General features: G+C 38.1%; 1 protein-coding gene across 2 annotated transcripts in view; it reads right to left on the bottom strand.

Moving 5' to 3' along the window:
- WDR7 (WD repeat domain 7) overlaps positions 1-13,597 on the bottom strand; it is a 266,103-nt gene that overhangs the window by 194,686 nt on the left and 57,820 nt on the right. The window contains exons 14-17 of one of the 2 annotated variants that reach the window (XM_040985029.1): positions 10,761-11,530; positions 9,464-9,552; positions 2,610-2,708; positions 162-280 (exon numbers count right to left, since the gene is read on the bottom strand). In XM_040985029.1, the coding sequence (XP_040840963.1) occupies positions 162-280; positions 2,610-2,708; positions 9,464-9,552; positions 10,761-11,530 (1,077 nt within the window). The remainder of the gene's footprint in view (positions 1-161; positions 281-2,609; positions 2,709-9,463; positions 9,553-10,760; positions 11,531-13,597) is intronic. The other variant, XM_040985030.1, reaches the window with a different exon arrangement.

Here is a 13,597-nt window from a genome sequence, read left to right as displayed (position 1 = left end):
TTAAGAGAAAAACAGGGGTATCACAATTCCTCATTTTCTATTTCTGTTTTGCATTTTCTATTACATAATAAATAAACATTAACCCTTTTTGCTTTAAATTCGTTTATGACCAATGCTTTTTCAACATTGCTGTTTTTCCATCCCTATCACCTCTACTTTACCTCCAAGCATCGATCTTGCCATCTTCGAGCCAGCATTTCTAGAAGTGGAGGCCGGAATTTATCTAGTCCCAGCAGGTCAGGCAGCATGACACAATGCATAGCAGCCAACTGACTCCATCCTGTTCAAACGCAACATGCCACAAATATTTTAAACATTTTAGCATTCCCTAAGTCAAAAGTTCTTCTTCACCAAAGTACATAAAAAACAACAAGAGGCAGGCTGACCGTTGTTATAAATGATTATAGTGTTATATATGTTTTAAATGATTTCACCATACTATCATATTTTGTAAAAAGAATTATACAAAAGGTGTTTCTTCCTAAAGTATGTATTTGGTACCTGTAAGAAATTCTCATCATCTTAAACAAAACTCCTTGTCAGACAGATTATATTTGAATTAAAAAGGAAACCACATTTCCAAACAGTACCTCCTGGTTTAAGCATGCATGAAGGGATGAGAAAATCTGGAAATAAACATGTCCTGGTGACTGAACATACTGTCAGTCATTCATGCAGCTCTCCAAAGCTAGCTGCGTGTCACTGAGGACAGGCCATCTGGGTGTGCCATTGTGCTGGCCAAAAGAGATGTCACCCCTTCTCTGTCAGAGGGTCTTTGATTAAGGGAGTTATTGATCCCTTTTCTTACAAAATGAATCAGATGTTTAATCACAATCATAACTGAAATAAATAACATAATGCCAATTTTTAGAAGAAACTGCATTCAGATATTCCACAAAGTAAAAACCTGACATTTCAAAATGTATCAAATCTTAAACCCCACTCACTATAATATATGAGAATGAGTTGCTTGTCTCAAAATCCTTATCTACAAAATGGAACTTGATTATATGAAAAGCACTTGTACACCACTGCAATATTTTTAAAAATTTAGGACACATTTTCAGATAATCATTTCAACTCTATTTTAAAGGCGTCTGAAAAAACCCATTTAAAATAAATGCCTCATTCTTCCCAAATTATGTATGAGGCCACAACTCACATAATTATCACTGCCTCCTGGGGATAACATTTAAAAACCAATAATTAAGAATGGATACAAAAAGAAAAAAGGGTCTCCTGCCATACTACAAGGTGAATTATCTGTGAACACAGAATTCTCTCTGATCATAGAAAATCAGTGTCCTGAAAGACTCTAAAATAAAAACAAAACCCTAACATAAAACTCAATGACCACTGAGATTGTTAAAAGGGAGTGAATGCACTTAAAGAGAGAGACAGTTAAATGAGCCAGCTATTTAAAGATGTATCCTCTCAGTGAGAAAATTGTCACCAACTGACAGTATGTGTTTACAATCATTAACATGATAGGCACACACAGTTAAAACTGTAATTCATTTACAGCACAGAGATGTAGGTACGCCCGTGTGTATACATTAGTGCCCAGTAATTCTGAGAAGTCTTTTAAAGTGTCACAGAAATACAAAGTATATTTCTGAACTGTTATGAAGATGATTCTCACCAAGGCCTAAAATCTGACAGCTTATTTTCAAATCACCAAATGACTACAGTCACAACATCTTAACAAATATATACCTAAGTTTTTTTTTTGCTAAAATCCAGTCTCGGTTTTAGTAGAGTCTTAGGATAAATAAAATAAACAATGGAATTACACTTCTAGGTTCCTAGGATTTCTCACCAAAGGAGGGAGGGGTTCCTACAACATACGCCATACAACATCACTCAACGTTAGTGAAGAGGCACAACCATCCTCTGTTACACTCTACAGTTTTGGTAAATGTTCTCCTTTATGTATTAGACAAAGATCGAGACCACAGAGAAGACAGTGGCTGTAACTCAGAGCTCAGAGGTTCTTTTAAGCTTCCAGGAAGTAAAAATAATCTTAGGGAACAAGGTTTTGTAGACCCCACTGACATTTTCAAAGTTCCAAAAATACTTTCTGCTTGTGAAATACTACAAGAATAAAATGGTAGCCTAACTAGATCTCAAACACTGAAATGATGAACCTTTGCCTTCATCTAAAACACAAATCGTATGAAGGATAAATATGTGAATTCCTGCCAGTCTATAATCATCGTTGCCAATCACCAAACTGAATGCACTTCAAAAGAAAATGTAAATTGAGACTCCCTCATAAAGCCCCTCTAGCCAGGGCAAATAAGTGGGTAAAGACAGCAAAGTGTACCTGTCACAGAGCAATGATACACACAAAATAAATTCATTAGTACTAACAGTAGAGACCACATGACAACATCCTTAGGAAAACCAATTCACCTTCTAATATCGACCTGCTTCTTTACCAGCATTTTACAGGAATCGCTGTCACTGATTTTAGCAAAGTCACAAAATGGGACCATTAGCATCCAATATATAACAAAGGAGATGAATGTGTAAGTCAGACAAAAGAACACGTCAATTAAAATAAAGCATAGATCAAAAGAAGTTGTTAGAAAGTTGAGAGAGAATACCTTCATTTACTAAGAAACAGGTATGTAAAGCAGCAGTGGAAGCAGGGTCAGAGCCGGCATGGTCAGCATCAGACCGAGCGGAAACGACAGGTGCAGCAGCTTTGCAGGGGAAGACAGAAGAAAGAAAGAGGAGAGAATTGAGGTACAGCAGTTTCTGAAAAAAAGCTCAGTATTAGTGAAGAATGAAATAACAGAATTGGCAAAATATAGTGAAAGTAAAACAGAAAAAAAAATGATGCTTCAATCAGACGACTACTATCACCAAAGATGCTGGCAAGGAAATGAGGTATTTTACGAAATAATCACAATTCATCTTAAAGTCTATCTAGCATTATAAACAAATGATACAGGCTATGTAAGACATAACTCTCCAACAATTAAAAACCAGTAACACATTATATATGAACAAAACCAAAAAGTTTACTCCGGTCTTCATATTGCTAATTATGTTTTATCCTAATAATATATTGACTACCACTAAATGTAAACTATTTTAAACACCTCAAGCTGCTACTTGTTCTGTTTTTTTAATCTTCCAGACTCACTGTACAAAAACAATTTAAAATACACCAACTTTTATAACATAATGTCATTTGTTGTTACAAATGTTTTATAGTATAAATGCCACATATACAAAATTTGATTATTGCAAATTTTTATAATTCTTATTCAGTGCACATGCCAGCCTCCGTCTCCCCTCTCCGCCCAAAAAAGTTATGTTGCCAGGAAAATGTTTCAGCTTAAATTATCATATGAAAAAACAGAAGGACCGTATGGCACACACATTCTACAACTAGAGGTCAAGGCTAAGATTTAGAGGTCACCATTTGACACTTCCTTCCTATGGAGAAATTACCATATGTCATGCACAAGCATCTTCAAATTAATCCCTCTCCTTTCTTCTGTCATTGAACAGCAATAGGTTTGGGCTCCTGAACAGATTAGCCATTGTCTGCTGAATGATATGTTTGCTTTTCATGCAGTGAAGTTCTTTTGTAACCACAGGACAGCTGCATGAAAACAACTTTTTCATAATTTCCACACGAATGCATCATAATGTCAATCAGGCACGTGTGAGGTAAGCAGGAGAACTAAAAATATACTATGAACAGTAACCCCTCCCCCAAAAATGACATATAACTGCATAAACCCTAAGTAGCCCATCTTACACTTATGAAACCTGTATTTGGAAAATAAGTCATTACTGCTTTGACTTTTTTTATTTCTTATGAGATTACAATGATGCTATAATATTACAATTATTAAATAGAGCTGTATTTAGACATACATTCTATAAGATCTAAGAACTCCAACATTTCTATATAATAACACTAAATAATGTATTTTCCATTTCCTATCATTTTAATTTACAAAATCCATTATGACCTATAAGATATCCACTCCCCATACAGAGGGAGTGGCAAAGAGATTTTCAAATTTTCGCTACTGATTCACCAAAATGCTCACAAAGTGCCTTTGGTGGCATCTAAAACTGGGACCTGCACGTCATTTCACTTTTCTAAACAAACAAAATGGGAAAATTATCAGCCCTCAAAAGACTATGATAATTTTATGCGACTTTACCTTTAATTCTTACAGACACTAGGAAGAGAGAATCAGGAAATGCAGAGAAAGCACAGCCCTGAGTCCAGGCATAGGGATGTAAGCGGAAACAGGAGATGCCACTAGCAGAAGTGCTACACCAGACAAATACCGGTCACTACACAGCTCTTTTTCAGAGGAAGAATGTAACACGATCTTTTTGCTTAACTAATTGAATAGGAAATCCAGTCTATAATTTCTACACATGTTATTGGAGCTATTGTGTTCATGAATGCTAATCTCCTGTGTGCATAATCAACAAATTAAGCAATTCCACTAAAACTCAAATTAAAATGCCCTTTAAAACATGCCAGCCTTTTTAACTTACTATAACTCTACGAGAATGGTTACAAGTGACTGGATTACTGAAAGGTGACTATTTCTTTTAACTAGTACAGGACACAATAATAATTTTACAGCATGCTGTTATTCTACTAGCTAAAAATTTCAGGTTGCTCCTTTTAAAACAGCCTCAACTGAGGCCTCTTACAAGGCCCACAGCTATTTTTAATAAGAGGAAAATAACCCATTGCAGCTACTAAAATTTTAGAGTCTTGTTTAAGTGATACTTCATATAGAAAGAAGGCGTTTACCCTTGTTATTTACTAATGTTTCTGAGTATTCCAAATTAAGAACACTGTCACAGCCATCAAGCAAACTTAGTGTACATTCAAAATTTCTACATCACCAGTAAAAGAAAAAAAAAACTTCGCACATTCTAACCCTCAACTGAACCGCATAATTCAGAACTTCTTCCACAAATGAGAAATTAAACTCTGCCACAGTTTTCATAACAGTTCATGCACAGAATATTCAGCAACGGAAACTAGGAAAAACAAAGAAACAAAAAAACCTGCACAATGCTGCCAAAATAAAAAGTCCAATGTTAGTGATGATGAAGCTAAGGCATTACAACTGACACTGAATATCCAAGATTCACAACATGAAACATAACTGAACATCTGCTTTTTTACAGGCAAAAAGTTGCCATGGCACTCACTAATCTGTTTCTTTTATTAAAGAATAGCAAAATTTATAAGAAAAGAATTCAAGCATAGCTTCAAAATGGTTGCAGAACTGCCACAAATTCTATTATTTCACCTGGCAGTGTCCTTTATGCAACTAAGGGAGCCTCATCAACTACTTGTTTTCACATAAAATAAAGAAATGAACTCCAGTGACAACATACATATGCACATCTGCCACGGATTCCCTAGACAGCATATACATATGTATGTGTATAACAACACCCACAGTTTCTGCTCTGAAAGGTGCATTTCAGACCTCATTTGATATCTAATTCCAACTCTTCTCAGCTCCTAGAGTGATATTAAAGACATGTACAACGCAAAGCTAACGTATCTTGGGTGATAAATGTTGTCTACCAATCGGTTTCGATCTCACTAGTTACACACTCAGAACAAATATGTCAATGGCCATTTCAATATAATTTCATATGAAAAAACAAAATCCCAAAATGTACAGAAAAACAAATGCAATACTTAAAAGATTTTACAAAGAATAAAATTAAAGATGAATCATTTTCAGTACACTGTTAAATGGTGAAAAGTGTACACTGGTGGATGTTTGGGGGAAGCAAGAGGAAAGAGGGAGGTAGACAAGAAAGAGAAGAAAAAGTTAACATGAAAAAAATTAAAAATCAGTAATCTTGGTAGAGCCAAACACAATGCACTTTACACATAGACCATGAATGCCGGACAATGAAATTATCTTGCGTTTTTATTTGATAATTTATATGAAGAAATGTGAACTGAAAAGAATAACCTTTGTTTCCTATTTTTAAGGAGTCCATCCTCTATCCTCTCTTGGTTTGGGTTGCTATTAGGAAGTTCAATTATATTTTTACTCCTGAAACACAACTAACAAAGCTGTTAAATTAAGTAGAAAAGTTGTAAGAAATGACAGAGGAAAACATGTATAATAGATCATAAAAGAAAAGTTGAATTTGGATATATGACTAAAAAAATTTAACTCAGCAACTATGATAACCTTGAATGAACTACTTACTCAAAGTTGGAGTTTCTGTGAAATCTTACAGTGTTATTTCTGGACACTCTTCATATTGTAAAGAAATCCCTAACAGTTCCTTGCAATGTTGTTGGTAAACATGACCACAGTGGTTATGGTCAGTTGTTACAAAGAACAAATGAAACACAGAGGAAAGTTCATGGTATGTGCTACAAAAATCATTTGTTTATATTGTAACTTCATTCACACAATTCATCATAGTGCTGATAGAGAAAATATGTGTAAGAGCCATTATTTAAATGATGGATTCATTAATAATCTGGACCCTTTCAAGCAGATATGGAACCACTAACCAAATACCCCATTCAGAATCAATATTGCAATGTTCTAATATTGTCAGAAAGAATGGATATCCTTAAAACACAGCGAGAAGACAGCACAAAGAAGGGCGGGCAGAAGGACCACACAAAGCACGAGGGGGCGGCAGGACAAGGACCTAACATACAGAATGAACTAAGTTAAATCAAGCATTCTGAGAAAAATATGTACACAGCAAAGTAACCCACCAAAGTCTGATGTTTGAAAGCCACAATGTTATTTAATGACGTCTGCATTTCCCCTGAATCGTGTCAGCGAACCAGACCTGCAACAGCTTCAGCTGCAATGATAATTTTCCCTTGGCTCTTTTATTTCTGCAGTGACGATTTTATCTTGGCTTGAAATTCCAGGCAAATGAATTAAAGAAAATTTATTCTTCTGTAAAAGGTCTCCCTCATTACTGATATCTAAAATTAGTAACTGAGTTCTCCATGATTAAGAATCAAAAGGACAGGCCAAGTCTTCTTCTGCAGCATACACACTGCCGGCATCTGGTATGGGTCCTGGTTCATGGCCCAGCCGCTCCACTTCCAGCCCTGCTCCCTGCCACAACCTAGGACACCAGCGGAGGCTGGTTCAGGTATTTGGGCCCCTTGCACCACTCGGGAGACCTGAAAGAAGCTTCTGGCCCTGGCTTAGGATGGGCCCAGTTCTGGTCATAATGGCCTTTTGGGTGTGAACCAGTGGATGAAAGATCTCTCTCTAATTCTACCTTTCAAATAACAATGATATAAATGTTTAAAAAAAATAAACTATTCGACAAATAAACATCAGACTAATCTCTAACCTTGCAAAAAGTTGTCAAATGACAGAAAATGTACAAATATTTGGTGAAGACATCATTCCACCGTAATCTCAGCTCACTGTTTAAATAGAACTTGAGTTTCATAGTAGCAGCTTCAGGTATTTTACTATGTAAAGTTTTCTCTCAGGACACACCCTGATCTCCACTACTTTAAGAGACAAACATAGGCGCTTTCCAGATACACATCCCTAAACCTGTGCCTTAAATAGATGCCTTAGAAAAAGACTCCATTCTCAGTTTCTCTTCACTATCCTGAAAATACAAATGTTTTACTGAGAGGAGCAATATTAAAGCATCTCAACTTTAAAGTTCTCAGACTTGGCCAGTTGAGCAAATCCAACCTGACTATGTCACACACTGTACTGAGATGCTTCTATCCACCAGGAGTACCAGGTGAAGGGTGGAAAACACGTGTAGTTCAGGAAGAAACATCAGCTGCCAGGCAAGACAACACAGGTGACGGTGGTAAATAACACCTCCACAGGAGTCAACCTTAAGTGAAGTCTGAAATGAGCTAAATGAAGGGAAACACATCTCCCATGGATCTGCCCTGTATATTCTGGAAGATATTTTTTAAAAAATGTAGAAAAATAAACACAGGCTGTTGTGGAAAAGGTGCAGGTTCGGGAATCCAGAGCTTCTGACTGTGTCCACAGGACGCCATCACTAACCAAAGTCAAACAGGTCACAGACCGACGTGAGCGAGTTTCCACTGCACCCTATGATAACGCTGTGGGCTAAAATTCCATATCATAAGAAGAATCTCCGCATGGTAGTAGTACGCTTTTGACATTTTAAAATAAAAGGAAAAGAATTTTCTCTTCAGACCAAGATGGAGTAATAAGTAATAGAATTATAATCCTGTCTAAAACAACCAATAACAAAAAGACAAAATACACCAAACCAAAGTTTTCAAGCTACTGGGGATCCAGCAGCGAAGTGAAAGACACAGGAGATTAACACGGTGCCCCCGTGGATGCCTGCTCTTACTGTCTACAGAGCATTCCTAGGCCAAGATTAAGGCAAAAGGAACCAAGCAGGCGTACAGCATTTTCCCTAAGTTGAGGGGACAAAGCTGAGCATCTCAGAACAGAACAGACACCTGGAAGCTGCACAGACAGTGGCTTCAATGGGTCACCGTCCAGTACTCAGCCAAGTACTAGTCAGCGCATGCATGTGAGGAAGGTCCCCTTCAACCACCTCCTGGAAACCTCCTGATTCATGGGCATGGGCTCTAGTGTATCTAAGAAACCTCAAAGCCCCACTCTTTGATTGTTTCAACCTAACAACAAAAGAAAACAACAGCGTCCAGGGAAAAAGGAAAAACTCTAGGACATCACCATCCATCAGCAGAACCATCACCAGTTCCTCTTCTTGCCTCCTCACTTCTACCACTCTGAGAGTTCTCATCAACTCTGAGCCTTAAGGACTGTTGCCCAGGCAAAAGTGACTCCCCAACTCTTGTAGCTAGCTCACTTGTACTGAGTAGAATACAGGAGATAGATTCAGAAATAATTCACATTATTTATTAAAAATTATACTCAGAAATAGATAGTGGTAAATAATGAAGGAAGAAGACTTCAATGCTTTTCCCTTCTCTCAGTGAAAAACAAAGCTATAAATCGAAGCTAAAGTATCTAATGATTTAAATAAAGAAGAGAAGAAAAGTCTAACAAGGGTTAGCACTGGTTAAGCACGATGCAAAAGCTACATGGAAATGGTAGATTAGCTTCAACAAGAATTGAAACAGTCCTTTAAAACAGATATAACTTTGAAACCTAAGATACACACAATTAAAACACCAGTGTTGTCAAGTTAAGGTGCTCCTAATGCATAAAAATTAGGCCAAGGACAGTAAAATAAAATTACATGAAATATGCTCATTTATCAATTTCTAAATAAATCCGATTTATTTTTAACTGACATCTTAATTATCCATATTTACATCTGGAATATAACAACTTTTCTCTATTTTAACAATCTGAGACAAACAAAATGTTATGATTATACATTAGCTAAAGCCTCCTCAGTTTCTAGAGATGAAATGTCATGTTAATTACTTAATAAGATTTAATTTTACCTTGTTTAATCTGTCCTTGCACAATGTTACTGGAAGTTGGGGGGGAACCCCGTGCCTTAGAAAGGTCAGGGGTGCTTGGTCTAGGCGGCCTTAAAAAAAAAAAGATAAAAAATACATGTATGTATTTTTACATTTTCCTATTTCCAGAACTGTTGAAAATATTAAGTTTTCTGGTTTCAAATGAATCATGAAACACCTATAAAACATTTTCAAGTTACTCTTCCAAAAACAGTATTTTCTTTGGCTGTCTACCTACATATATCTTTTTCTATTTCAAACATTAATATATTAAAACAAAGGATAAGCACAGAATATATAAAAAGTTTACTTCTATAATTTGTTTATATTCATTTAAGAAATATTTATGAATATTTCAATACACCACCACTAACGGATTAATATTTTACTTAGTCCTTTATTCTTCAATGTTAGCATGCTGATATTTTCAAATACCCAGTACCACTGGTCCAAATTCATGGAACAATACATGAGTTTAAAACGATTCAGTCTTAAAATCTCAAAATCTATCATGGCATTAAACAGTCTTGTACCCAGAGGTATACCATGAATCCCAGTTCTTCCATTGACTAGGTGTATGGCTTTGGGCAACTTACTTCCCCCCTCTGTGTCTCTCTTTTCTTATCTGAGACAAACAAACAAAAAAAGTACCTAGCTTCCGGAGCTAAGAACACCAATGCGTTAACCTACCACAGAGCCCAGCATAAGCAAGGGCTAAAGAAGTACTTGTTATACAAACACACAAAAGTTGCTCTTGTCATAAACACTCAGAGTACAATTAAAAGCTATCTTCTTAAGTTTGGTAATGTGACACAGCAATTCAGTTTATATATTCTAAAAATATCAAAATAGTACCCTTAGATTTAAACAGAGTTCTTTCCTCTTTTCCTACTAAAACATCTTGTGTATTTCAGAAAACTCTGAACTCAATCACTGAAGATGTATGATTTATCATATAAAATTTACAGTGAGAAGAGGCATTTCAACCAAAAACATACATTTTAATTATACCCAAGAGCTGGCCTACAGGCCCAACTCATCCCTCAATGCTTTGTTTCTTTCTCTTTTTCAATAGCTACTAAGTAGTCTGCATGCATACAAAACTTTTCAACCCAGGCAACTGGAGACCCATCTGTGTTCTATAATTTAAACTGGAAACTCTAAAATGGTACTTAAATGCTGAAATGCAAAGAACAGACAATAAATAAACAAGGACACACACACACACAAACCAGGTTCGCCTTCTTAAAGCTTAAGGATAAAATTATCTTGGTCACACCTGGTAGGACCCTTCTTCATGTGATCACCAATGAAGGTTGCATTGGTCATGCTCATTAAAGTATTGGCCAACGATATGATGGACAGCAGGTGCTGTGTGGTGACGGCTCTTGACACTCCGTAAGTGCCCTTTCCTATGCCCTCTGTTGGCAGCAGCTTGCTTCCTGCTTCTGCTTTCCCGTGGGGTGGCTTACAAGCTGACTGATTATAACCAGGCAGCATCAATGACATGTGGCCTCCTCTTGATAAGAGGCCAAAGGATACTGTGCAGTGGGGTTTCAGCATTCCAAGGCGATCGAGGCAGACTTCATCCAGAACTTCATTCAAACCCCAGGCGTGAAGGCAGGACATGAACAGCTTGGCAGTGTCCATAGTTAAATTATATTCTAAGAGGGTCAATGGCTTGGATTTGCTGGCCCGGTACTCGGGATCACTTTCTTCTCTTCTCTGCCTCATTACCTCCTCATCCTCCTCTTCATCGTCCAGGAGGTGCTCCTTTATGTTCTCTTTGATAGTCTCTTTCACTTGTTGGAAGAGAACTGCTGCTCGTTTTCCAGTTAGGAAAGAGCCCCCTTTGTCTGAACTGCCAGATGCTTTTTGCAAATTCTCAGGGGAAATAAGCGCAGTATTCGGCCTAGAGGCTTCTTCAGTCAGCAGTTGAATAATCAACGCTTCCACATCAAAGAAAAGCACGTGGATGTCTGGGTCTGTCAGGTTTGTCTTTATTGCTTGAACCATCAGGGAGTTATGAGAATATTTAGGTAAATTCCCCTGCAATAAACATTTTTAAGAAGATGGTTATCACCAAAGGTGTTTCATTTCCTATATTTATTCATGAACAATAAATACAAGAGTCAAAATGCTTGTACAGCTGCCTTTTGAGGAACATGTAGCATTAAAAGTAGCAAAGTAACTTTGCTAGTCAACAGCATGAAAAAGGTAGGCGCTTACACAATCACGAGAACTCTCCCCCAAAACCAGTGTCAAATTGTCAGGAAACAAAAGTGTAGTTTTGAAGCCAAGAGTCGTTTTACTCAGAGAACAGATTAAAATTTAATTCAATGATTTCCAAGCAAACTCTGTCTATGGGGAAGAGCTACTGTTCCACCTGGAAGAATAGCAGGTCTATGGCAGTCACAGCTCCTTGTAAGTTACTGCCCCATCCGAGCCTCCTTTCTCTGCTTTGCCTTCATTTACCTGTCACTAGATCCCCGTCCTTCAATGCAGAACTTGCTCAAGTCTGCTAGATCCTAAAAGTGTTCTCTTCTGGCCATGCCCCCTTCTCCTCTTACCCCCACTCCCACCCTGTTAGCTAGATTTACTGATTGTCACAGACTCCTCCAGTGGGAACCGCAGCCCCTCTGTGCAGCGTCTGCCAGTGCTGTTTTTGCTGAGAGAGTACATAAGTCAAAGAATAAAGAAGCCCCTCTCTCTGGCAGATTAAGGAACATCCTGCTGCTCTGGCCCAGACTCCGACGTGGTCGGCGGCCCTCGCTCATTATCTTCCATCCCAGAAATGTCCCCTCTGTGCAGGTCTCTTCCTGCCGTCATCAGCAGGGCCAGCCTCCCACCGGCTTTAACACCGTCTCTACCTGCCTGTAACCGCGTGTCCTGTGGAACCGAGTGTGTGCGGTTAGCGCCTCCACCCTCCTGTGAGGTGTGCTGTGCCTCCTGGGTCTCACTCGCATGAACCAGGGGATCCCTGGCAATCATTCCTCTTTCTTCTGATCGCAGAAATGTGGGATCCCCATCCTTGCTACAAAAGGCACATTTCACTGCCCCCAGCTGTGCCTCAGTCCAAGGCTATTTCTGAAAGCCAGGGACATAGGAAGCACAAATCAAATCATTACATTCCGTCAAAAATTTTTCATTGGGCCCCATGCGATAGCCTAACAGCTAAACCAGCTCGTTGTATGCCTGGGATCCCATATGGGCATGGGTTTGTATCCTGGAAGCTCCACTTTCCATCCAGCTCCCTGCCCGTGGCCTGGGAAAACAGTTGAGGTTAGCCCAAACCCTTGGAACCCTGCACCCACGTGGAGACCCAGAAGAATATGGCTTCAGACAGGCTCCATTCTGGCAATTTTGTGACTACTTAGGGAGTGAAGCAGCAGAAGGAAGATCTTTCTCTCTGATTCTCCCTCTCTCTGTAAATCTGCCTATCCAATAAAAGTAAATAAATCTTTAAAAATAAACTTCCAAAAAAAAAAAAAAACCAGTTGAAGCAAAAAAAAAAAAGAAAAAAAAACTTCCATCATAATGAACTGTCAAAAGAAATGGAAAATGTAAAATTCCTGAAAAACAAAACTATAAATGAACATTTGATCTTCAGATGAAAATGGACATTTTAAGTATCCTTCAAGGTAAAGATCACTATAAAAAAAAAAAAAAACCTGTTAAACAACAAGTAAGAAGTAGAGTAGAAATAAAATGAGCCATAACTAATACTGACAAAGAACTGTACTCTATATGAATATTTCTTAAAACAGGTAAGACAGATACTAATGCCCAAATAAAAAGAAAGGGAAGAAAAAATTTAAAAAGGTCAAGGGCTGGCCCGACACGATAGCATAGTAGTTAAAATCCTCGCCTTTAACGCGCTGGGATCCCATATGGGCGCCGGTTCTAATCTCGTCAGCCCTACTTCCCATCCACCTCCCTGCTTGTGGCCTAGGAAAGCAGTCTAGGGTGGCCCAAAGCCTTGGGACCCTGCATCCGCGTGGGAGACCTGGAAGAGGCTCCTGGCTTCAGATTGGCTCAGCTCCAGCCATTGCAGCTGCTTGGGGAATGAACCATCGGACAGAAGATCTTCCTCTCTGTCTCTCCTCTTTATACACC

Source organism: Ochotona curzoniae, unplaced genomic scaffold (genome assembly GCF_017591425.1).
Source record: "Ochotona curzoniae isolate NIBS_2020 unplaced genomic scaffold, NIBS_Ocur_1.0 contig_43, whole genome shotgun sequence".
Classification (NCBI taxonomy): Eukaryota; Metazoa; Chordata; class Mammalia; order Lagomorpha; family Ochotonidae; genus Ochotona; species Ochotona curzoniae.
This window is presented reverse-complemented; position numbering and strand designations above follow the sequence as displayed.